The sequence below is a fragment of the Oryctolagus cuniculus genome, chromosome 8, assembly GCF_051225735.1.
Source record: "Oryctolagus cuniculus isolate XC-2025 breed Fujian yellow rabbit chromosome 8, ASM5122573v1, whole genome shotgun sequence".
In the NCBI taxonomy this organism is placed as follows: domain Eukaryota; kingdom Metazoa; phylum Chordata; class Mammalia; order Lagomorpha; family Leporidae; genus Oryctolagus; species Oryctolagus cuniculus.
This window is the reverse complement of record NC_142874.1, coordinates 65,155,362-65,182,852: the sequence shown is the minus strand read 5'-3', so window position 1 is coordinate 65,182,852 and position 27,491 is coordinate 65,155,362. Positions and strand designations below refer to the sequence as shown.

General features: G+C 36.1%; 1 protein-coding gene across 7 annotated transcripts in view; it reads right to left on the bottom strand.

Moving 5' to 3' along the window:
• SCLT1 (sodium channel and clathrin linker 1) overlaps positions 1 to 27,491 on the bottom strand; it is a 265,393-nt gene that overhangs the window by 173,452 nt on the left and 64,450 nt on the right. For all 7 annotated transcript variants that reach the window (XR_016211963.1, XR_016211964.1, XM_017347573.4 and 4 more), the window contains 3 exons: positions 18,505 to 18,640; positions 15,235 to 15,357; positions 3,087 to 3,152 (listed from right to left, as the gene is read on the bottom strand). Coding sequence is in view for 5 of the 7 variants with exons in the window: in XM_017347573.4 (XP_017203062.3) it covers positions 3,087 to 3,152; positions 15,235 to 15,357; positions 18,505 to 18,640 (325 nt within the window). In the remaining 2 variants the exon portion in view is untranslated. The remainder of the gene's footprint in view (positions 1 to 3,086; positions 3,153 to 15,234; positions 15,358 to 18,504; positions 18,641 to 27,491) is intronic.

Sequence of the window (27,491 nt, the reverse complement as noted above, 5' to 3'; positions counted from 1 at the left end):
AATTCCTAAATCAGAATAAGAAACAACAAGGAAAGAGAACTAATATCCCTGATGAACATAGATGCAAAAATCCCAACAAAATATGAGCTAATTGAATCCTACAACATATCTGAAAGATCATTCACCCAGACCAAGTGGGATTTATCCCAGGTATTCAGGGACGGTTCAACATCCACAAATCAAGAAATGTGATACCTCACATTAAGAAACTGAAAAATATGTTTTCCTTGATCTGAGGTAATAAATAGGGCACCTAAAATGTAATGTATTGGAGTGAAACAGACATTTTGAAACTTGATTTTTTTTACCTCTCTTGTCTTCTGTTGAAGAACATGGTTTTATTCTTTCTTCATACAATTTGTTGAACTCTTATTTAGTGAAGGGTTAACTATATGATCATTAAGTAAACTGAAAACAGATTTTTGTAAAAATTATGCATGGGAATGTGAGAGGGAGGAGGAAGAGGGTTGGAGCATGAGCAGAGGGAGGGTGGGGGGTAAGGATCACTATTTTCTTAAATCTGTATATATGAAATACATGAAACCTGTATAATTTAAATACAATTTCAAAAAACCCACATGATCATTTCAATGGATGCAGAGAAAGAATTTCATAAAATATAACATCCTTTCATGATGAAACCTTTAAGCAAATTGGGTATAGAAGGAACATTCCTCAACACAATCAAGGCAATTTCTGACAAAAAATTCAGACAGCATCTTATTAAATAGGGAAAAATGGAAAGCATTCCCACCAAGATCTGGAACCATGCAGGCATGTCCACTCTCTCTATTACTTCAATATATAGTCTTGCACCAATTTAGCTAGAGCCATTAGGAAAAAAAAAATTATACAAATTGGAAAGGAGGAAGCCAAACTATTCCTTATTTGCAGATAACATGATGCTATATATAGGGAAACCAAAAGACTCCACTAAAATACCATTGGAATTCATAAAAGAATATGGAAAAGTGGCAGGATATAAAGTTAACACAAAAATCAACAGCCTTTGCACACACAGACAATGCCATGGCCAAGAAAGAACTTCCAGAACTTCTAAGATCAATCCTGTTCACAATAGCTACAGATAAATTAAATACCTTGGAATAAATTTAATCAAGGAGGACATTATAAAACATTAAAGTAACAGACGACACAAAAAATAGAAAAAATATTCCATTTTATGGATTGGAAGAATCAATACGATCAAAATGTCCATAGTTCCAAAAACAATTTCAGGATTCAATGCAACTGAATCAAAATATCAATGAAATTCTTCTCAGATCTAGAAAAAAAATGATGCTAATTTCATATGGAAACTTCAGAGACCCTGAATAGCTAAAGCAATCTTATACAACAAAAACAAAGCAGAGGCATCATAACACCAGATTTCAAGACAAACTACAGGACAGTTATAATCAAAGCAACCTGATACTGGCACAAACACAGATGAGTAAACCAATGTAACAGAATAGAAACTCCAGAAATCAATCCACACAACTACAACCAACTTATCTTTGAAAAAGGAGCTAAAACTCAATCCTTTGAGCAAGGACATATCTTCAAAAAATGGTGCTGAGAAAATTTGATCTCTACATGCAGAAGTATAAAGCAACACCCCTGCCCTATAAAAATCCACTCAAAATGGATCAAACACCTAAATCTAAGACCCAATACCATCAAATTACTAGAGAACATTGGGGAAACTCTGCAAGACAATGGCATAGGCAAAGATTTCTTGGAAAAGACCCCAGAAGCACAGGTATTGACAAAACTGACAATTGATTACATCAAGCTGAGAAGCTTTTCATTGCTAAAGAAACACTCAACAAAGAGGCAACCGACAGAATGGGATAAAATATTTGTAAACTATGAAACTGATAAAGGTTGAATATCCAGAATCTATAAAGAGCTCAAGAAACTCAACCATAATAAAACAAACAATCCAGTTAAGAAATGGGCAAAGGACTTAAACAGACATTTTTCAAAAGAGAAAATTCAGAAGGCCAACAGACACATTAAAAAAAAGGCTCAATATCGCTAGTCATCAGGGAAATACAAATCAAAACCACAATGAAGTTTCACCTTGCCCCAGTTAGAATAGCTCTTATACAGAAATCAACAAACAGTAAATGCTTGTGAAGATGTGGCGAAAAAGGTACCCTAGTCCACTGTTGATAGAAATGTAAACTGGTGCAGCCACTGTGGAAGACAGTATGGAGATACTTCAGAAAGCTGAAAATACATCTACCATATGACCCAGCCATCCCACTCCTGGGAATTCACGTAAGGGAAATTAAATCAGTATGTGAAAGAGTTATCTGTACTCCCATTTTCACTGCCGTCTAATTTATAATAGCTAAGATATCAAATCAACCCAATGTCCATCAGCTGATGAATGGCTAAAGAAATTATGGCATACATACACTATGGAATACTACTCAGCATTAAAAAAAAATGAAATCCTGTCTTTACAACAAAATGGATGCAACTAGAAACCATTAAATTTAGTGAAATTAACCAGATCCAAAAAGACAAATATGATATGTTTTCTTTGATCTGTTTTTAACTAATAGACTATCTAAAATGCAATGTATAGGAGTAAAATTGACATTTTGAGATTGAATGATTGTTTACAGCCCTTGTCTACTGTTGAGGAAGTGTTTTTTCCCCTCATACTATTTATTGAACTCTTTACTTAGTGTACTTTTAAACTTATGAGTATAAAGTTAGTTGAAAATAAATTTTTAAAAATTAAGAGTGAGAATAGGAGATGAGGAAGAAGAGAGGGAGTGTGGGCAGGAGGGAAGGTATGGTGAGAATAATCACTATATCCCTAAATATGTATATATGATATTTCTATACCTTAAATACAAAAAAATAAAAATATTAGATGTCCAAAAAATACTGTCTACTACAACATAGAGCTGAATGTGAAAAATATATATAAAGGAGTAGCACTTACTCATTTTAATTTTGCAGATTTTCTTTTGTGGTTTTTGGTTTACGTTAATATAAACAAATAAGACTACAGTGACAACTTCTAGTTTATATAAACAGATAAACTAAATGTTATTTGCACTTACCGTTTCTATGTTCTCCTTAGTAACATGAAGTTGTTTGGTGAGCTGTTGAAAATTGGTCAGTTGATCCTACAATGGGAAGTTAGGGAGAATACATAAATAGCATTTTGTTTGCAATCCATACTTAAAATCAAGTCTAGAAAACATGTATATTCTATCACAGTGTGAATTAATAGTTGATTATATAAAGCATTTAGATGATTAAGAATTATTAAGGTGACAATGTTGAAACTAGTGTAAAAATGTTATGTAAACTCATATTTCTAAAAATCAATCCATAAGAGGTAATATTTTAAAATTAAAAGCAGTATATTGCCAAAAATTGCATATAATTAGAAAATTTCAATGTTATAAGAAATTTTGCCCAATATTGGAAACCACATGTAAAACTATTCAAAATCTATGACATAAGCCATGACATGAAGAATTATTGCCCACCCGTTTTTTTTTAAATAGATAAGTCCCATAATTTTCAATTACTTAATTGGTTATTATGATTCCATCAAACATTATTTCTACAGATAACACAAATCTGTGAGGAATTGTTAATATACTGAATGTCAGAATTAAAGATAGACTACCCAGATAAAAAGAATAAAGTATTATTTGTAACTTGTCCAAGTATCATTTGTAACTTGTACAAAAACAAACAAACAAAAAAACTAACTGTATAGCTATAGTACAAAAAAGATCCTATTCAGTTAAAAAATGCCTTATGAGTTTAACTGATAAATATAAATAATCTCAAGAGCTAAAATCCTACAGATCAGACTAAAGGTGAGTTATTTTCAAAGAAGAACACACACAGAAACAGCATTTTGTTTGATATGCATTTGGACAGTGGTGAAGATACCACATGAGAAGCTTGCACTGAGTCTTGCACTGCTTCTGAATGCAGCTCCCTGCTAATGAGCACCCTGAGAGGCAGCAGGTGACAGCTTAAGTATTCATGTCCCTGCCTTCACATGGGAGACTAGGACTGAGTTGCAGCCTCCTAGCTTCTGCCAAGCCCAATCCTAGCTAATGTGAGCCTTTTGGGAGTCAACCAACAGATGGAAGAACTCTCTCTGCCTTTCAAACAAAATTAAATTACATTTAAAAAGAGAAATGCTATTTTATAAATTGATAAGCACCTTTTAAGTATTATTACCACTTCTTGAGGTAGAAATTCCCAATTACAATGATAATAAAAGAACATCCATATACTGAAACTTGAAAAGTCTAAAAATGAGAGTTGAGAAATGATGTACTATTTTAGGCTAGGTGAGAAAACAGTAGCAAAAAAAGTGGAGGAAGGACATTCTCAGGGGAGAGTCATAGATAAATCTATAGTGGAAACTCTACAGAAGGAAGAGGGACACCATGGGTCAGCATGGAAGGTGTGGATTCCAAGCAATGAGCATGGACACAACACATGATGCCCAAAGCCAAGAGATGAAAGAAGTGCCAGGTTGGAGAGCACGGTGAGAACAGACTGCAGCAGGTCCTGCCAAATGCAATATAGTCAGAGGGAGAGCATGCCACGAGCCAGGTCTGGAGCCATAGGGGGACAATGTACCCCTCTAACCAAGCGAAAAAAGAGCATGTTTCTCTCTTATCCCCCCACAAAGGCACCTGGCAACTGGCTGAGAGAGGGCACTATCATGACACAAGCAGTGGCTGGGGTAGCTCGGCTGGGGAGAAGCTGCCATTCTAAAATCAGTAGTGGCTGCAGTGGCTGTCATGCATGCACAGCGACTGGCAGGGTGAAGCCACCATTTTGAAAGGAGTAGCGGCTGTGTAATTTATTCTGATCAGTTGTGAACCAGGGATTTTACCAGACGGAAAAATCTGCCTGAATTTGAGTCCTCCTAGGAGGAATGACAGGGGGCTGCACACCCATGGACAACGTGAGGTGCCCCCAGCCTCTCAATGTATCACTGGCACCGGAGCTCAAACTGCCTAGGAGGGGTACCCAGAGGCAGCTGGCTCTGGGAACATTTGTGCCTCTCGGTGGAAGGTATAGGCTAGCAAGGCAGAGCAGGTCCTCTGCACCTCGTGACTGTGGGGGCTTTGTGTGCTGAGACTGCAGGAATGCCATGACGGCACAACAGTGTACAGGGTGTAGCTGGGTCTCTGGGCAAGCACTGTGAGCTTTCTGACTGCCTGAGTTGGATCACTGGAGCAGGAGCCATGGTGATACAAGGATTGCACAGATCCTATGTGCAGTTCATGTGCCAGAGCAGATGAGTGTTGTACCCTCTGTGGGCTAAACTTGGTATTGATCACCTTAGAAGGAATGATATGTGACCATATCTTCCTTCCTGCTGACAAGAGAAGATCTAACATGCCCAACTGGATCACCCTGGATACTTGCCACAGCCTGGAGCACTGACCAAAACTCCCTGGCTACACCCAGAACATGCCTCTGGGTATTCAGTGAAAGAACAGAAACTTCGGGGCTGGCGCTGTGGCACACTAGGTTAATCCTCTGCCTGTGGCACTGGTATTCCATATGGGCGCCGGTTCTAGTCCATCTTGCTCCTTTTCCAGTCCAGCTCTCTGCTATGGCCTGGGATAGCAGTAGAATATGGCCCAAGTCCTTGGACCCCTGCACCCTCATGGGAGACCAGGAAGAAGCACCTGGCTCTGGATCAGTGCAGCTCCAGCCGTTGTGGCCATTTGGAGAGTGAACCCACAGAAGGAAGACCGTTATCTCTGTCTCTCTCTCTCACTGTCTGTAACTCTGCCTGTCAAATAAATAAATAAAAATCTTTAAGAACAGAAACTCCACTAAGTCACAGAGGTATAGTTCAAAGATAAAATCTATCAGAGGTGAAAACCAACAATAATTCCACAAATGGCCAAAAATAAATGCAGAAACTCAAGAAACAATAAGAAAGGCAACATGACTCCCACAAAGGAACACAACAAAACGTCAATATTAGAATGTAAAGACGAATACATTAATGAAATACCTGAAAATGAATTTAAAAAATTAATCATAAGATTACACAGAAGCAAAGAGAAGCAAGTTTAGGAGTTAAAGAAATCCATACATGACATGGAAAAAAAAAACTTTCCCATTAGATTGACATTTTGAAGTAAATCAAAATGAAATATTAGAAAAGAAGAATTAAATATCTCAAATAAAAAAAAAAAACACAGGAATCTTTAACAACAGACTTGGGGAGGCAGAAGAAAGAATATCCAAGCTTAAAGACAAATACAAAAAGAAGGATTTAAAAAATTAAAACAGTGTTGGAGATTTATGGGATACTATCAAATGAACCAACATATGGGTTTTGGGAGTTCCTGAAGGTGTGGGAACAGAGAATAGATTAGAAGGCCTACTCAAGGCCGGTGCTATGGCTCACTAGGCTAATCTTCCACCTGCGGCGCCGGTACCCTGGGTTCTAATCCCAGTTGGGGTGTTGGATTCTGTCCTGGTTGTTCCTCTTCCAGTCCAGCTCTTTGCTGTGGCCCAGGAAGGCAGTGGAGGATGGCACAAGTGCTTTGGCCCTGCACCCGCATGGGAGACCAGGAGGAAACACCTGGCTCATGGCAGCGCGCCGGCTGTAACAGTCATTTGGGGGGTGAACCAATGGAAGGAAGACCTTCCTCTCTGTCTCTCTCTCTAACTCTGTTAAAAATAATAATAATAATAATAATAATAAGTAATTCAACTAGAATATAAGAGTATAAAATAAAAAAAAGGCCTACTCAGTGAAATAATTACAGAAAGCACCCTAATTTGAAGAAAGGGAAATCCAAGCACACAATGCACACAGAACTCTTAACAGGCATGACCAGAAAAGATCTTCACGACACACTGTAGTCAAACCTTAAACAGTAAGCATAAAGAAAAGAGTCTAAAATGTGCACAAGGGAAATACCAGATTACTTTCAGAAAATCCCTAAATAGACTATCAGAAATCCTAAAGGCTAGGAGACAATGGAGAGACATAGTCCAAGTCTAAATAAAAAGAAACTATCAGCCACAAATACTGTACCATACAATGTTCTCAATTATGAATCAAAGTAAAATAAAGACCTTCCATAATAAACAAAAAATGAAAGGAACTGTCTCCACTTATCCAGGCTTACCAATGATGCTTAAGGATGTGCACAGAAATACAGAAAGATAGTCATCATTATGAAAGAAGGTGAAGGCAGAAAATCTCCCAGTAAAGGTACAAAGGAAATCCAAAGCAAACAATAGGAATATTTAAGGAAAAATAGCAGGGCAAACAATTGGGTTGTTTGTTTTGCTGTTGTTGAGTTTCTTGTTCTCTTTATTTATTTTGGTTATTAATCCTTTATCAGTGGAATAGTTTGCAAATAATTTCTTCCATTTTGTTGGTTGCCTCTTCACTTTCCTGAGTGTTTCTTTTGCAGTACTGAAGCTTCTCAATTTGATGTAATTTCATCTGTTAATTTTGGCTTTGACTGCTTGTGCCTCTGGAGTCTTTTCCTAGAATTCTTTGCTGTGCCAATGTCTTCCCCAATGTTCTCTAATAATTTGATGCTATTGGGTCATAGATTTATGTCTTAAATCCATTTTCAGTGCATTTTTGTGTATGCTGTAAGGTAGGGGTCTTGATTCATGCTTCTGCATGTAGAAATCCAGTTTTCCCAGCACCATTTGTTGAAGAACTGTCCTTGCCCTTGGGGATGGTTTTAGCTCCTTTGTCAAAGGTAAACTGGGTAAAAATGCTTGAATTGCTTTCTTTTGTTGCTATTCTGTTCCATTGGTATATCCATCTGTATTTGTATCAGTACCAGGCTGATTTGATTGTAACCACCCTGTAGTATGTCTTGAAATCTGGTATTGTGATGCATCCAGTTTTGTTTTTGTTGTATAAGATTGCTTTAGCTAATCAGGGTCTCCTGTATTTCCATATGAATTTCAGCATCATTTTTTCTATATCTGAAAGGAATATAATTGGTATTTTGATTGGTATCACTTTAATTTGTAAATTTCTTTTGGAGCATGGATATGTTGATGATATTGATTCTTCCAATCCATGAAAATGTTATATTTTTCATTTTTTATATCTTCTCCTATTTCTTTCTTTAATGTTTTATAATTCTCATTGTAAAGATATTTGAAATCCTCAAATTTTTTCCAAAGAATTTGACTTTTTTGTAGCTAATGTTAATGGGGCTAATCCTAGAAGTTCTTTCTCAGCCACAGCATTGTCTGTGTATACCAAGGCTGTTGATTTGTGGGTTAATTTTATACCCTGCCACTTTACCATACTCTTTTATGCATTCTAATAATATCTTAGTCGAGTCTTTTGGGTTCCCTATATATAGAATCATGTCATCTGCAAATAAGGAATAGTTTGACTTCCTCCTTCTCAATTTCTACAACCTTTTAATTTCTTTTTCTTGCTTAATAGCTCTGGCTAAAACTTCCAGGACTATATTGAAGCAGTGGTGAGAGTGGCATCCTTGTCTGATTCCAGATCCCAGTGAGATTGCTTGCAATTTTTCCCCATTCAGTAGGATGCTGGCCATGGCTTTGTCACAGATTGCCTTAATTGTGTTGAGGAATGCTCCTTCTGTACCCAATTTGCTTAGAGTTTTCAACATGAAATGGTGTCGTATTCTATCAAATGCTTTCTCTGCATCTATTGAGATAATCATATGGTTGTTGTTTTTCTGTTTTTTTATGTGATGTGTCACATTGATTGATTTGTGAACATTGAATCATCCCTGCATACCAGGGATAAATACCACTTGGTCCCATGAATGATCTTCATGATGTGTTGTTAGATTCAACTGGCTAGAATTTTGTTGAGGATTTTTGTGTCTATGTTCATCAGGAAAACTAGTCTGTAATTCTCTTTCTATGTTGCATCTTTTTCCAGCTTGGGGTTTAAGGTGATGCTGGCTTCATAGAAAAAATTTGGTCTGTAATTCTCTTTCTCTTTTGCATCTTTTTCAGGTTTAGGAATTAAGGTGATGCTGGCTCCATAGAAAGAACTTGGGAGAACTTCTTCCCTTTTAATTGTTTTGAATAACTTGAGAAGAATTGGATATTTTTTTTTCTTTAAATGTCTGGTAGAATTCAGCAGTGAAGCCATCCAGTTCTGGGCTTTATTTTTTTGGGAGGGTCTTTAATACTGATTTCTGTCTTAGTTATGGGTCTTTTAGATTTTCTATGTCTTCATGGCTCAATTTAGGTAGGTTGTATGTGTCCAGGAATCTATCCATTTCTTCTACATTTCCCAAATTGTTGGCATACAGCTCTTTGTAGTAATTTCTGATGATCCTTTTTATTTCTGTGATGTCTGTTGTTACATTTCCTTTTACAGCTCTGATTTTATTGATCTGGGTCTTCTCTCCCCTTTTCATGGTTAGTTGGGCCAATGGTGTACCAATTTTGTTAATTTTTCAAAAAAAAAACTAGCTCTTTTCTTTGCTGATCTTCTGTATTTTTGACTCAATTTGTTTATTTCTTCTCTAATTTTAATAATTTCATTTTTGCTAATATTTTTGGGTTTGGTTTGCTGTTGTTTTTCTAGATCCTTGAAATGTACTGACAGCTCATTTATTTAGTGCCTTTCCAATTTCTTAATGTAGGCACCAACTGCTATAAACTTGCCTGTTAACTCTCTTTGGCTGTATCCCAGAAGTTTGGATATGTTGTGTTGTTATCTTCATTTGTTGCCAGAATTTTTTTGATTTCTCTTGATTTCTTCAATGACCCACTGTACATTCAGGAGCATGTTGTTCAGTCTCAATGTGTTTGCATATGCTCTATAGATTCCTGAGTTGCTGATTTCCAGCTTCATTCCACGGTGGTCCAAAAGATGCATGGTTAAGATTTTGATGTTTCTGAATTTACTGAGACCTGCTTTATGGCCTAGTATGTGATCAATCCTAGAGAAAGTTCCATGCACTGCTGAGAAGAATGTGTATTCTTTAACTGTAGGATTAAAAGCTCTGTATACATGTGTTAGGTCCATTTGGTTTATAGTGTCAACTAAATCTACTGTTTCTTTATTGATTTTCTGTCTGGTTGATCTTTCCATTGCTGAAAGTGTGGTATTGAGGTCCCCCTTTACTATTGTATTTGAGTCTTTGTCTCTCTTTAGATCCCTTAACATTTTTTTAAAATAGCCACATGCCCTTTAATTAGGTGCATATACACCTAATTGTTAAATTTTCCTATTGAGTTGATCCCTTAATAATTACATAGTTCCCTTCTTTGTTGTTAACATTTTAGAAACTTTTCTTTATATTTTACTGTGGAGAGTCTGATTACAATCTGTGTGGTAAAGATCATTTCTGGTCATGTCTATTAGGAGTTCTACGTGCTTTGTGTACTTGAATGTCCCTTTCTTTCTCCAAATTAGGGAAGTTTTTTGTAGTTATTTCACTACATAGGCCTTCTAATCCTTTGTCTCTTTCCACAGCTTCAGGAACTCCTAGAACCTGTATGTTAGGCTGTTTTTCAGTAACATATAGATTCCCAACAGTGTTTTTTAGTTTTCTAATTTCTTCTTGTTTTTTCTCTGACTGTATAATCTCCTTCAATTTGTCTTCAAAGTCAGATATTTTTTCTTCTGCTTCACTGATTCTGTTAAGGCTTTCCTTTGCATTTTGTATTTGTTCTACTGAATTCTTCATTTCCAAGATTTCATGCTGATTTCTCTTTAAGATCTCACTTTCATGGGAGAAATTTTCTTTCATGTCATGTACCAATTTCATTAGTTTGTGCATTTGCTTCTGATTACTTCTAAGTAATCCTACAATCAATTTATTGAATTCTCCTTCTGTCATTTCTTTAATCTCTTTATTTTCACAATGTTGTATACTTTTGGAGGTGTCATGTTGTGTTCCTTATTCTTTTTTCTTGAATTGGTACATTTATTATTCAGTATTTGTGGAGATACTCATTGGTTTATTCTTTGTTGCTGTGGCGGCTTTTATCTTTGGACAATGTCTGTGTGGATTAGTGGACTGTCTTCTTTCAGAGAATACATTGAGGTGTGTAGTGGGTGTGGCCATAGAGCTCTATTCAGTATTCCAGGGTGAAGGGAGTGTTAAGGTGACACCCAGAATGGGCATGATAAATCTTTTTCTTTACTTTTTGTTTTAATCATAGGAAATGCTTGTTCTGATCTGTTGGCAGAGACTCAGCTCACTTTCTCTCCTCAAAGGACACCAATGCCTGGGTGCTAGCATCAGTGGGTACAATATTTGTCTGTGATGCCTCAGGACCACACAAAGGATCTGTGCAGTCCTCAGTGTATGCAGAGATTCCCTAGCAATGTCCCTCACCAGGGAACCAGAAGCCCTGAGTTGTGGAGCCTCCCACAATGATTGCCAAAAGTTCCAGCCACGCCCTGAGCCTTTCCATGCAGCCTCAGCATTTTCTTTCTTTTTTTAAAGATTTTTTCTATTTATTTGAAAGTCTGAGTTACACAGAGAGATAAGGAGAGGTAGAGAGAGAGAAAAAGAGAGAGAGAGAGGTCTTCATCTGCTGGTTCATTCCCCAGATGGCCACAATGGCCAGAACTGTGCCGGTCTGAAGCCAGGAGCCAGGAATTTCTTCCACCCATGTGGGTGCAGAGGCCCAAGCACTTGGGCCATCTTCTACTGCTTTCCCAGGCCATAGCATAGAACTTGATCAGAAGTGGAGCAGCCAGTACTCAAACTGGCGCCCATATGGGATGCTGGCACTGCAGGCAGTGGCATTACTCACTATGACAGAGAGCTGGCCCCAGCCTTAGCATTTTCACAGTCCCGCAGCTTCAGGGTTTTCACAGTCTCATCAAACAAGCCTCAGAGAGTCAGGAGCGCCCAGTGCCTGTCAATTCTCCCCATGAGACTCAGGAGTCTCTGCTTGGTTTGTTGCTGAGAGTGGGCATGTGCTGGCACAACTGTTACATATGTCCAAAATGGCACCCGCTCTGTATCGGCTTGTTACAGGATGCTGTTGCAAGGTGATCAAAGAGCACAAATTGTGCCCCTCCCTTTTTCCCCCTCTAGTTTGGTGGGTACACCACTGCCTACAGGGCTGTAAGCCAGATTCTCTGTAGGCTTTTCTTGCAGCTTTATTGCCAATGGCTTGGACTGCTGCAGTTTGGTCTCACCTCACTCTCCAAAGCTGGTGTGGAGGCTCTCGGCCACTGGGCATGTCTACATTCTCCATGTAGGCCTGCTGTGTCCCTCTAAATTTTCCTGGAGTTTCCTCTGCCATTTTTCTCTAACTCTACTTTGATACTGCACTCTCTCCACTTTTTTAAACTATCTTCTCCTAGTCTAGAGCAGTAAGCTCCCTTCCTACTCTGCCATCTTAATCCAATCCCCTAACTGATATCTACAGAACTTTTAATCCCACAATGAAGAATAAGCATTCTTTTCATCAATCCATGGAATGTTCTCTATGATAGACCATACGCCAGGTCATACTCTTGGCCAGAAGATTTAAAATCATCAAAATGTCCATACTTCCTGAGGAATTTACAGATTCAATGTGATTCCAATCAAAATACAAATGACATTTTTATAACATACAGAAAAAATGATGCTAAAATTTATATGGAAATACAGGAGACTTGAATATCTAAAGCAGTCTTATTCAACAAAAACAAAGCCATAGGCATCACAGTATCAGGTTTCAAGAAATGCAATAGGGCAATTATTTGTATTAGCACAATATCAACATGTATCCAATGAAACAGAACAGAAACTCCAGAATTCAATCCATGCATTTACAACCAATTATTCTTTGAGAAAGGATCTAAAAAGTCCCTGGAGAAATGACAGTCTTGTCAACAAATGGTGTGGGAAAATTGCATCTCTGCATCCAGAAGCATGAAACAAGACCCCTACCTTACACCTTATAAAAAAGCAACTAAAAATGGATCACTGATCTAAGTCTGTGAACTGATACCATCAATTTACCAGAGGAGAACAAAGGGGGAACTCTTTTAGTCATTGGCATAGGCAAAGACTTCTTGGAAGAGACTCCAGAAGCACAGGCAATCAAAGCCAAAATTGACAAATGGGATTATATCAAGGTGAGAAGCTTCTGTTGTGCTACAGAAACACTCAGTAAAGTGAAGAGGAAACTGAAAGAATAGGAGAAAATATTTTCTTTTCTTTTTTTTTTTTTTTTTAAATTTGACAGATAGAGTTAGACAGTGAGAGAGAGAGGCAGAGAGAAAGGCCTTCCTTCCGTTGGTTCAACCCCCAAATGGCTGCTACGGCTGGAGCTACACCGATCTGAAGCCAGGAGCCAGGTGCTTCCTCCATGTCTCCCATGTGGGTGCAGGGCCCAAGGACTTGGGCCATCCTTCACTGTCCTCCCAATCCACAGCAGAGAGCTGGACTGGGAGAGGAGCAACCGGGACTAGAACCCGGCACCCATATGGGATGCTGGCGCTGCAGGCAGAGAATTAACCAAGTGAGCCATGGCGCTGACCCCAGGAGAGAATATTTTCAAACTATGCAACTGATGAATGTTTATTATCCAGAATCTGAAAAGAACTCATAAAACTACAACAAAAACGATTTAGTTAAGAAATGGTCAAAGGACTTGAACAGACATTTTTCAAAAGAAGAAATTCAAATGGCCAACAGAGATGTGAAAACATGCTCAGGATCACTAGTTACTAGGAAAATGCAATCAATATCACAATGAGGTTTCACCTCAACCTAGTTAGAATGGTTTTCATACAGAAACCAACAAACATTAAATGCTGGTGAAGATGTGGATAAAAAGGTACCCTAATCAACTCTTGGTGAGGATGTAAGTTAGTACAGGTTGTGGAAGACAGTATGGAGACACCTCAGAAAATTGAAAATGGATCTACCATATGAGCCAGCAATAACACTCCTGGGAGTTTATCTAAGGGAAATGAAATCAGCATATGAAAGAATGTTCACTGCAGCTCAATTCATATTATGTAAGATATCAAATCAACCCTGATGTCCATCAGATGATGACTGGATAAAGTAATTATGGTATACATACACTATGGAATACTACTCTGCCATGAAGAGAATGAAATGCTATCTTTACAACAAAATGGAAGCAAATGGAAACCATTATACTTAATAAAATAAGCCAGTACCATAAAGACAAATACTTTATGTTTTCCCTGATGTGGTAAATAATAGAGTACCTAAAATGTACTCTTTGAAGTGAAGTTGACATTTTGAGCTTGATGACTACTAACAGCTCATTTCTCTACAGTTGAGGAACAATGTTCTTTTTTCTTCATACTATTTGTTAAACTCATTATTTGGTGTAGGCTTAATTTTATGAGCATAAAGTAAACAAAGCAGATAATTTTAAAAATTAACTGAGGGCACAGGAAAGTAATGATGAGTAATGGTGGGATGGGGGTGGGAAGGAGGGTAGAGTGGGAAGTATCACTATGTTCCCAAATCTGTATACATGAAATACATGAAATTCGTATAACTTAAATAAAATAAAAAAATAGCTGCCTCTCAAGAAATACAGAAAAGAGGTCACAATCGGAACTTCTTTATAGTGCTCCATGCATGTAATAATAAAAGAACCAAAAGAAGCATTAAGAAGGTAGATTATCCAGTGGGATGGATGATATTGGAAAAAAGTGAGTTTCTTATCAACAGAAGTACAAAGCAAAGAGATGTTCAATTTTAACAAATTTAAAATGATTTTTGCTTTGGATGGAAAGTCTTTAATAGCCACTGAGATCTCTTCCTACAGTAAAAAATTTTATTCTGATTAATCTCTGGTAAACAAAGATAATTTGATCTATTGTAGTATTATGTTACATTTAAGAGCATTAACTTTTCAATTTTAAAAAGTGTTGTCACTGTATTTGAGAGGCTTCTTCACTGGCCATGACTTGATGAACAGTTTTGTTTTGTTTAAAGCCAGTAGAAACTCAAGCAAATAAAAGCTTTGTGTGTCTATTTATACAAAATAATCTCATAACTACTTCTTAGAAGTAAGCATAGCTTTCTGTGTTAATTACATTATAAAACCAAATGTGCAGCACTTTAAACATATTACCCGTTCAAAGCATATCTAATTATCAGAAATCTATTGTTAACATAAATAAGACAATAGAGTCTTAGCATTCCTATACAAAACAGCTTTTTAAGAATGCAATTTTTTATTGAAATATTAAAAAAAATCCATAAAATCCAAGATTACCTTTTGTTTCTGACTCTCAAACACATGAATCTGGGCCTCAGTCATATATTCCTGATAAAGTTTCTGCAATCTGTCCAGCTCCTGAGAAACAGTTTGCCAGAGTTCTATAGCCTGAGTTTTTTCCTTTAAAAAAAATATTTGACACCTCTTAAATAAATTGCTGGCTAATTATTGCATAAAACAACTGGATATTATTTTATAGGATGATTTCTTATAAATTCACAAAATAAAAACAGAACTTCTGTAAGGACGGTACAATCATACTTTATTCAATGATAGGGATATACTCTGAGAAATATGTCATTAGACAATTTTGTCATTGTGTAAACATCACAAAGTACACTTACACAGCCTAAGACATCCATGGCATTACTAGGAAATACAACCTTATATGACCACTGTGATCTAATTGTTGTTGTGTTATATGATTGTATTATAGTTATAATACTTATGACCATATGAAATTTTATTCATAATATTTAGAGAATAATCCTAAAGACAAAAAAGACTTTTAGTCATATTCCATGTTAAAATTTAAAGCCTTAACATAGATAAAAATCACTCTACTAGTACTAAAGAAGGTATAAATTAAGGAAGAAATGACTTGTGAATAAAAAAGTATTTTTTTCTGATTGTCAAAATAATGTTAGTTGTGGAAAATTAGATAAATATAGGAAAACAGAGGTGGAAATAAAAATCATTCATAATTTTATCATCTAAAAATAAATATCACTAACATCTAGATATAATCTGATTTTTCAATACTGTGCATATTCAAGGCAATAAATGTGATTCCTGGGGAAAATAATCATAATTTTTTTCTATTTATAAAATTAAGAATCATATAATACATTATTTGTATTGTATGATTTTCACTTAATATTTTATAATGAGAATTTTCTTTGGTTATTAACTTTTTTTTAACACAGTATCATCAAACTCTTGTATGGGAAGCCTTAGGGTTATCAACGTCCTTTCAGAGAAACTTGAGGTAAAATTTATGTTTACAATAAGGACATTGCATTTTTTTTTCTCTTCCATTGTTTGTTTTTGAAATATATATATATATATATTTTAAAGATTTATTTTATTTATTTGAAAGAGTTACAGAGAGAGGTAGAGACAGAGAGGTCTTCTATCTGCTGGTTTACTCCCCAACTGGCCGCAACGGCCGGACCGGCACCTATCAGTAGCCAGGAGCCAGGAGCCAGGAGCCTCTTCCTAGTTTCCCATCTGGGTGCAGGGGCCCAAGCACTTGGGCCATCTTCTGCTATCCCAAACCATAGTAAAAGATCAGAAGAGGAGCAGCCAGGACTAGAACCGGCGCCCATATGGAATGCTGGCAATTCAGGCTAGGGCTTTAACTCGCTGCACCATAGCGCCAGCCCCTGAAATATATTTTAAAACATTTTATTTAAGGTCCAGTGCTATGGTGTAGTAGACTAAGCCGTCTTCTGTGGCACTGGCATCGCATATGGGTGTCAGACTGGGACAGCAGTGGAAGATGGCCCAAGTGCTTGGCCCCTGAACCCATGTGAGAGACCCAGAAGAAGCTTCTGGCTCCTAGTTTTGGGTTGGCTCAGCTCCAGCCGTTGTGGCCATTTGGGGGATGAACCAGCGGATGGAAGACCTTTTTCTCTCTCTTCTCTCTGTAACTCTACCTCTCAAATAAATTAACATTTTTATTGGATAGGCAGACACACACACGCACACAAACACACACACACACACAGAGTGAGAGTGAGAGACAGAAAGACAGAGAGAGGCAGAGAGAGGCAGAGAGAGACAGAGACAGACAGAGAGAGAGAGAGAAATTGAGAGAGTAAGGTTCCCAACTATTGGCTACTCCTCAAATCCTGCAATATCCAGGGCTGAGGTAGAACAGAAACTGGGAACTGAGAATTCAATCCAAGTCTCACATGAATGGTAGGGATACAACTACTTGAACCATCACATCCGCTTTCCAGGATCTGAATCAGCAAAATGCTGGAACAGGAACTGGAGGTGGGAACTGAATTCAGGTACTCCGATATGGGAGGAGGGTGTCTTACCTGCTATCTTAACTGCTAGGCCAAACGTCCACCCTCTCATTTACATTGTTAAACTCCTTCCACTTACATGTGTTCTTTTTAAATTTAGTGTTTAATTGACTCTCACTGGGATTAAACATGACAATAGGTCTGATCTGATTTCATCATCATTTAAAAAAAATCATCTATTATTTTTCACTTTATGTTTCTGTGTGGGAGCAAACTGTTGAAATCCTTACTTAAGGTATACTAAGCTGATCTTCTGTATATTAAGATAATTGAAAATGAATCTTGATGTGAATGGAAGGGGAGAGGGAGTGGGAAAGGGGAGGGTTGTGGGTGGGAGGGACGGTATGGGGGGGGAAGCCATTGTAACCCATGAGTCGTACTTTGGAAATTTATATTCATTAAATAAAAGATAAAAAATAAATAAATAAATAAATAAATTTAGTGTTTAATACATGTTGCTTATCAAGCTAAATATAGTCCTTATAATTCACCTAAAATATCACTTTCATAAGTAAAGAATTCTAAAACCAAATTTGTAAGAAATAAAAATGTAACATTTCATATATCCTTTAATAATAATTCTAATCTTCATTTACAAATGAGAAAACTAAGGCATATAGAGATTTTTCTAGAAACACCTAGAAAGTAGAATGTGGATTCAAACCCATGCCAGATAATGAGCTATTCTGGATATAAAGATATAAAAAAAGTTCAATAAAATCAAATCACCTTATTTATCAAATCACAGAAAATTGTAGTGTTGAAAACTGTGTTATACATAACACAGCTTCCCAAAGATTTCAAATACTAAGAGGGGAAAAAAAAAGACTAATTCTAGAAAAAAGCATACAACTTCAGAAAAATATAATAGTATAACTTTTGAAAACTGAAGAAAACAGCACCAGAAGCAAAGAAAAATTAAAAATATGAATTTATGGACATGGGTTAATTGATAATTTTTTCTTTAAAATTTTCCTTTGACAGTAAACTATTCTTATAAGAAAAAAATCACATTAAAAGCTTTATGATTGACTTAAAATGTATATTTCACAAATACATTTATAATAAACAGTGAGGGTATTCAATATAGGTTTTGTTATGTTACAATTCTTGAAGTACAAGAAAATCTAAGTGTTAACAATTTTGTTATTGTTATCATACATAAAGACTAACAGATTTTTAAAAGCTCTGCTAATACAGTATGTATTTTAAAAATACATATATCACTCACTTGATTGGCTAGTTGCAATTGTTCTTGAAGGTTCTTGACTGTTTCCTCATCTTTATATATGTCATTTCCTATCTCTGCAGCAAAGGGAAGGGCCTCCAATTGCTTTTCAATGGCATCCTTTAATTCACTGTGCAACCTTTGGGATAAACAATATAATAGCAATCAAAATTCCTTTCAGTAACAGTAATTACTGTTTGGGGCCAATTAAATAAATATTTGGGTAAAAAGTGATTCTTTACACAAAATCATTTTTAAGTAAATTCAAATCTTACACACATTTAATCACCACTAAATACAGTACTATATGAATAAAAAATTATTTAACAAACTTAATTGAATTAAGTTGACAGAATTATCTCGAGAAAATATAATGGGGCTGGTGCTGTAGTGCAGCTGGTAAAGATGCCGGCATCCACATGGGCACAAATTACAGCTGCTCCACTTCCAGTCTGGTTCCCTGGTAACATGCCTGAGAAAGCAGCTGAGGATGATCCAAGTACCTGGGCTCCTGCACTTCTCTGGGGCACCTAGAGAAAGATCCTGGCTTTGGCTGGGCTCAGTCTTGGTGGTTGTGGCTATTTTGAGAGTGAGACTGTAGATGGAAGATCTCTCTGTGTCTCTCCCTCTCCTACTGTAACTGATTTTCAAATAGAATAATTTTTTTAAAAAAGAATAATATAATTTGCCTTAGAGAAATTTTAAATTTTCAAAGATAAAATTTAAATGTTATGTTAATTAACTGAAAAACAGGACATTCAGAAAAAATTTTAAATATGATAGTTGCACTCAATTAAGTGAAAATGGTATATTAAATCTTGTAATTTATTTTCTTCACTGTGTTTCAAAAAACTCATTTGACTTCTTTTTGTTAAATTCACTTGACTTTTTAATAGTTCCAGTTAATATACAGAGTCAAACAAAATGATCACTGGTTATGAAACCAAGACTATTAGAAAGTTTATTTTTCAGCATTTATTTGCATAAGCTTGAACACAATTCCTAAAGTCTTTAATTTTAACATTAAAATAAATCAAAAATATCTCATTGCTTATTATTAAAAAATTTACTCACACACAAAGGTACAATTTAAAAGTCTGAAAAAGTGTTTTAACTTAAAAATGACACATATCTAAGAGGGAAAAAAAGCCTTCTACTACAGGAAAAACTTGAAAACATTTGTTTGTATTATCATAAGCAGAAAATATTACTTATAATAAACACAACTCAAGGTGAAAATCCAAGAGAAACAATATCCATCATGCTAAAATACTTAGAGAAATACCTTTGAAACTAGAAAAAATTCCATCTTAATTTTTAGAACATATTTATCAAATATAATATTCATCAAATATTTTAAAGTAGATGATTCATTTAGAAATACAAATTTTAATTACTCTCTAAAGGTCAGAGTTCGCTAATTATTGCCTAATTTAAAAAAATACTTAGAAGCATTAAGAATACAAAGAGTTTTATTTTTAAGTATTTAACTTATTTTTCCTATTATTTACTTAATAGAGAAAAAATGACCAACACAGACATACAACAAGAGTTTTGGAAAAGACATACCAAGCCTCAGAGAAAAGCATTATTAGTGTTGTGATGTATTTTCTAGCAAAATTTATATTTTGCATTAAAAATAGATGTCATATTGCTAATGTGAATCTGCTTTTTAACTGTTATTGAAACATGTACTCTCTGATATTTTAAGAGTGACATATTTTATCGCTTCCATTATATAATTACCTACATCATAATCTATCAAGTCTTATAGTTTTAAATAGTAAAATGAAATGAAAAAATTCATAAGATTAATATTTATTTAGTACAATTTACTGAAAATTAAATGTTATATATATTTACAAGAAACTTAAAACCAACAATAAATTAGCTTTTAGTGTTTTGGTTATAGAGCAATCATAATTTCCCCCCATGAATTATTAAAATCACTTTGTACAGTTTCAGCTTGAAAGGTAATTTTTAAAGTTCTTCACTGTAACACAAAGCAGGTACTACCCATATGTGAGTACAGCTCATTTTATATCCGAACCACTTGGGGAGAGGGTGTGGAATTTTGCTGTCTGTAAGGCCTTCTGCGTCTTCCCAGGGTGCCTGAATCTCCCCAGTGTATTATGATTCTGAAATGAGTTTCAATCTTTTTTCTGACCTCTTCAGCCAAATCTTAGGGATCACTGATTTTTAGACTTTGTCCTTTTCTTTTCTTTTCTTTAAGATTTATTTATTTATATGAGAATCAGAGTTACACAGAGAGAGAAGAAGAGAGAGAGGTCTTCCATCCAATGGTCCACTCTCTAATTGGCCACAACAGCTAGAGCTGCACAGATCTGAAGCCAGGAGCCAGGAGCTTCTTCCAGGTCTTCCATGCGGGTGCAGGGGCCTAAGGACTTGGGCCATCTTCTACTGCTTTCCCAGGCAATAGCAGAGAGCTGGATTGGAAGTGAAGCAGCCAGGTCTCGAACCGGTGCCCACATGGGATGCCGGCGCTTCAGGCCAGGGTGTTAACCAACTGCGCCACAGCCCCAGCCCCAAGACTTTGATCTTTTCTAACACATACACTTAAGATTATAGATTGCCCTCTAAGAATGGACTTAACTGCAGCCCACAAGTTTTGATGTTATTTTCATTATTAATTAGGTAAAAAATTACTAATCAGTTGAAAATATTTTCAAGTTTTTATTGTGAATTCATTGACCTATCCATGATATTTAGAAATATACTGCTTAATTTGAAAGAACTGGGTTTTTAGTTGACTTTTTATTATTGATCTTCAGCATAATTTTCAATATTAACATTAATTTTAATATTTTAATCCTTTCCAAATCTCTGAGAGTTGATTTCAGGGAAATGGAAAATATTTCATAGTTATGAAAGGCCTCTTTTTATCACTAATGAAATATTTTGCATTAAACTCAACAATGTCTGATATAATCAACTTTCTTATTTTAGCACTTATGGTATATCTTTTGTATCCTTTTATGTTTCACATTTTATATTCTTATATATATATATTTTTTTTTGGCAGGCAGAGTTAGATAGTGAGAGAGAGAGAGAGAGAGAGAGAGAGAGAAAGGTCTTCCTTCCATTGGTTCAGCCCCCCAAATGGCCGCCATGGCCGGCGCACTGTGCTGATCTGAAGCCAGGAGCCAGGTGCTTCTCCTGGTCTCACATGCGGGTGCTGGGCCCAAGCACTTGGGCCATCCTCCACTGCCTCCCTGGGCCACAGCAGAGAGCTGGAATGGAAGAGGAGCAACCGGGACAGAATCCGGCGCCCCAACTGGGACTAGAACCCAGGGTGCTGGTGCCGCAGGCGGAAGATTAGCCTAGTGAGCCGCGGCACTGGCCATATTCTTATATTTTAGGAACCTCTTGATCTCGAACATATATTTGACATTTCTTTTATTTAATTTCCTCTGATAAATCACTGCCCTATAATTTTTCATGTAGTACACAGAAATTTAATTTTTAATGTATTTTGGATATATCTAATATTTTAGTATTTGCTTTCTACTTGACCTGGATTTTTTAATTTTATTTACTTTCTGTTTGTTTACTTGCATGCATTTCATAAGTACAACTTTAAGAACAAAGTAATTCATCCCACCATCCCCGCCCTCCCACTCTCAGTAATACCCCTCCTCCACTTCCCTCTCCTGCTCCCAGTCCTGTTTTTTACTAAGATCTATTTTCACTTAACTTTATACACAGAAGATTAACTCTAAGAGTTCAACACTTTGTATGAGGAAGAGAAAGAAAAAGAAAGAAAAAGAAGAAAAAAAAACTGCAAAAAACAAGTAACATAAAGCAGAATAAAAATAAGAACTTTTCCTCAACAGACTAGATAAGGGCTGTTCAAATCACTGCATCTAGAAGGTAATTTCAGGGTTTTTTTAGAAACTTAATTATCTTTAAAGAAGAACTCACGAATGATACATCTTTTGCAAGCAATTAGATGTGACTATAACTTATGAGACTTAAGGATAACCTCCACTTAATAAACTAAAATGAAGTAATTATTTGAGAACAAGTTTTACTAATACAACTCTTTCAGGACAGAGGTCCTGCATGGGAAGTTAGTGCACAGTGACTCCTGTTGTTTATCTAACAATTAACACTCTTCTGTATGACTGCAGTAATCACCTGGGGCTCTTGACATCAACTGCCAAGGCTGTGAAGCCTTCTGGATCCACAAACTCCTTTGGTATCTCGACAAGGCCATAGGCAAAGTGGAAGTTCTCTGCTCTCTTCAGAGAAAAGTATCTCCTTCTTTGGTGGCCGCTTTTTCCACCGGGGTCTCACCCACAGAGGTCCTTCATATAGAAATTTTTTTTTGCCAGTGTCTTGGCTTTCCATGCCTGAAATGGTCCCCTGGGCTTTTCAGCCAGACCAGAGTGATGTAAGGGTTGACTCTCAGGTAAGAGTGCTACTTTAGGCGACTCATTCTGAGTCTGCTGTGTGGACTGCTTCCCATGTTAGAGCATTCACTCCTTTTTAACTGTATTTATTATTATTATCAGACACTTTATCCTACTTATATGATCACTTTAACACTTGATCTTATCTATATGGTCACTTTAACACTTAATCCTAGCCATATATGGTCTCTATAACATTTTTTTTTTTATTTGACAGGCAGAGTTAGACAGTGAGAGAGAGAGAGAGACAGAGAGAAAGGTCTTCCTTCTGTTGGTTCACCCCCCAAATGGCCGCTACGGCAAGCACTGTGTTGATCTGAAGCCAGGAGCCAAGTGCTTCCTCCTGGTCTCCCACGTGGCTGCAGAGGCCCAAGCACTTGGGCCATCCTCCACTGCCTTCCCAGGCTAAAGCAGAGAGCTGGACTGGAAGAGCAGCAACCAGGACTAGAACCCGGCACCCATATGGGATGCCAGTGCCGCAGGCAGAGGATTAACCAAGTGAGCCCCAGCGCCAGCACCAGTCTCTATAAAATTTAAAATGCTATTTTTACCACTCAGCTTAATGGGATTTAGGGTCCCATGGCAAATTTTTAAGCTGAATCCTAAGAAGGAAGTCCATAGGAATATATGCAGAACTATACTGCTTTACAGTTACAAATTTCATACATTTCACAATTACAACTTTAGGATCATGGTGATTCTTCCCTCTGTGCCCACTCTCCCACCTCCCATTCTTCTCTCTCTTCTTCTCACTCTTATTTTTAACCAATATCTATTTTCAATTAACTTTATACACATTTGGTTAACTCTGTGTTGAGTAAAGAGTTCAACGAGTAGTAAGAAAGAAAAAAAGTAAAATATAAGAAAGAAAAAAATAAATTAAAAAAACTGTTCAACAGTCAAGGCAAGGGCTATTCAAAGTCATTGCTCCTAAAGGTGTCAATTTCACTTCTACAGGTTGCCTGTTAGGTGCTCTATTAGTTATCACAGTTCATGGAGAACATATAGTATTTGTCCCTTTGTGACTGGCTTATTTATTTAAGTATGATGTTTTCCAGTGTCATCCATTTTGCTACAAATGATTGGATTTCGTTGTTTTGGGTTTTTGTTTTTGTTTTTGTTTTTTACTTCTGTGTAGTATTCTATGGTGTACATAGACCCTAATTTCTTTAGCCAGTCTTCAGTTGATGGACATCTGGATATATTCCATGTTTTTGCTATTGTAAACTGAGCTGTAATAAACATGGAGGTACAGATAGCCCTTTTATATGCTGATTTAATTTCCCATAGGTAAATTTCCAGGATGGGATGCCTGGGTCATGTCGTAAGTCTATATTCAGATTTCTGACGTATCTCCATACTGTTTTCCATAGTGATTTTATCAGTTTACATTTCTGCTGACAGTGGACCAGGGTACCTTTTTCTTTACATCCTCTCCAGAATTTGTTGATTCTGTATGAAAGCCATTGTAGCTGGGGTGAGGTAAAACCTCATTGTGGCTCTGATTTGCATTTATCTGATGGCTAGCAATCCTGAGCATTTTTTCATCTGTCTGTTGGCCATTTGGATTTCCTCTTTCTGAGAGTGTACTTATTTGACCTTGCTTATATAGGGATATTTCACTGGGTACTGGATTTTAAATTGATATTTTTTTATTTCAGCACTTCAAAGATATTCCATTGTGTCCAGATTGCCATCATTTCTGTTGAGAATAGTAATTTTACTGCTATTCCTTTGAAAATATTGTTTTGAATATTTTTCTTTTTCTTTATTTTTAATTTGATACACTTAACTATGATACTTTGGTATCATCCTCCATATGATGTATAGTGTTTCTTTAAGGTGTGGCTCTTTTGCCAGTTTTGAGGAACTCCTAGCTACTAGGTCTTCATATATGACTTCTGTCTTATTCTCTTTCTTTTTTGCTAAGATCCAGATTATATGAACCTTTGCTCTTTTCACTATTTTCTATATTTTTATACCTTTCTCTGACCTTCATCCTCAGTATTTCTTCATTTTGATATTAAATCAGACTACTTCATCTGAATTAAGTTGCATACTGTTAACTCTCTCCAGTTATTTTTCATTTCTATTATTTTATTTTTTCATTTCTAGAACATCTAACATGCTTTTTCCAACTTTCTAATTCTCTTATGAAAATTCTCAATATTACATCATATTTTGTTGAACCTTTTATCTTATTTTTAAAGACCAAAACTGCAGATACTTCTGCTGCCTATTATTTCTTTTTTTTTTTTTTTTTTTTTTTTTTTTTTGGCACACTGGGTTCTAGTCCCGGTCGGGGCGCCGGGTTCTGTCCCGGTTGCCCCTCTTCCAGGCCAGCTCTCTGCTATGGCCAGGGAGTGCAGTGGAGGATGGCCCAAGTGCTTGGGCCCTGCACCCCATGGTGCGCCGCCCGCGGCGGCCATTGGAGGGTGAACCAACGGCAAAGGAAGACCTTTCTCTCTGTCTCTCTCTCTCACTGTCCACTCTGTCTGTGTTTTTTAACATTACTAAACTGTCTTCAATCTTCCTATTACTAGTTCTTTTCATGCATTATCTGAGCTAGGTATCATATGTTAAAAGTAGTGATGTTTTAAGGCCTCTCAATGATGTTATCATCTTTTAAAATAATCTTTGTTTTCTTTTTCCAGGAGACTGTTGTCACTGACAATCCTTAATCATCTTATACCAGTATCTAAGAGTCAGATAATTCAGAATGATGTCTTATCTTTTTTAGAATTATTGTAGTGTTTTAATTTTATTTAAGTTATACAAGTTTCATGTATTTCATATATAAGATTGTTCTATTTTTAAGCTTATTCTTACTCCTAGGGTAGACTAACTCAATGATTGTAGGTTTTTGAGATATCCATCCACAAGTTTGATGGGCCTTGAATTTAAATTTCTATCTTTCTAGCCCATGAAATAGTTTTAAGCTCTGCTCCATTTTTCAACCACTTATCTCTTCCAGGAGAGTGAGAAAGGAAAGCAGTCTTAAATACAGGTAATAACTTTGGATTTCTTTCTTTACTTGGTCTTTGCCTTCTAATACTCACTGATTCCAATTTCCATTAAGAAATTTGATTTTTATTAATTTTTGTAAATATTTTTCATTTTTTCTCAGAAAGTCTGGTTATTTAGTTAATACTATAAGCAACAGTGTATAGTTTATTTACAATTAATTAAAAAAGAAAAATATTTTACTATTCTGCTGTATCTCAATAGTTTGATATGCTATAAATTTTTAGTTTTTAATTTTAGTTTTCAATTGCCTTTTATTTCAAGTTATTTAAAAATGTAGTTAAGAGAAATTATTGCACATTCAAAAATGCTGACACCGTTTGATTTTGAACATCTATTCTGTGGTAATAAATGCAGAAATCAACTTGTTTGCAGACAGCTGTTTTATATAGTAGGCACATCTATTATGAGGAGCTGCATAAATGAATATGATAAATTTACATGGCATTTTCATTCCCTAGAATACCAGGTTCCTGTTAATAACAGGACTTCCGAAGTCCATTTAATGATAAAGGAATTATTTATTTTGTCACATCTCACAAAAAAGCATGTATGTAATATGCTTATGATTTGTTACCAATAAAGCCAGAGCATGCTACCAGAAAACTGAAATGTAAGAACAAATCAATAGTGTTCGATTTAGGAGGCCACAGGAACGTTTTTACACACTTACGCATTCTTTCATAAATTTTCTACAGTGGTTTTATTAAGTAAAAGAACAAACTGAATAGTGCTTACTTTTCTGACTCTAAATCTACATGACAAGAAAATGAGATTCCATGGCACACCAGAGAATGCCCAAAATCTAGAACACTATTAACACCAGATATTAGCAAGGATGTGGAGCAATAGGAATTCTCATTCATTGCTGGTGGGAGTGCAGTCACTTGAGAAGACAGCCTGGCAGTCTCTTAAAAAGCTAAATGCTGTTGTGGCCATTTGGGGTTAAATCAGTTAGTGGAAGATCTCTTTCCCTGTTTTTCTCCCTCTCTCTCTCTGCCACTGTCTTTAAATAAATAAAATTAATCTTTTTAAAAAGGCTAAACATACTTTTTCTATATGATCCAGCAGTTGTACTTCTTAGTAGTTACTCAATAGAGTTGAAAATGTAAGTCCACATAAGCACCCAATGAGAAAATTTTATAACAGATTTATTTACAATTGTCAAAAATTAGAAGCAACCAAGATGTCTTCATGAATGGATAAAGAAACATTATCCTTCTGGTAATGAAACATTATTCAATAATAATAAAAAGAAATGAGTATCAAGCCATCAAAAGACAAAGAGGAAACTTAAATATATACTACTAAGTGAAAGATGGCAGCCAGGCTACATAATGTTTGGTTCCAAAAAAATAAAAATAAAAACCTGTGAAGACAATTAAAAAGGCAGTGACTAGCAGGAGTTGGAGTGAGGGGGGAATGAACTGGCAAAGCATAGAAAATTTTTTGAACTATTCTGTATGATACTGTCATGAGAATATATAACATTGTAAATTTGCCCAAACTCATAGAATGTATAGCACAAAAAGT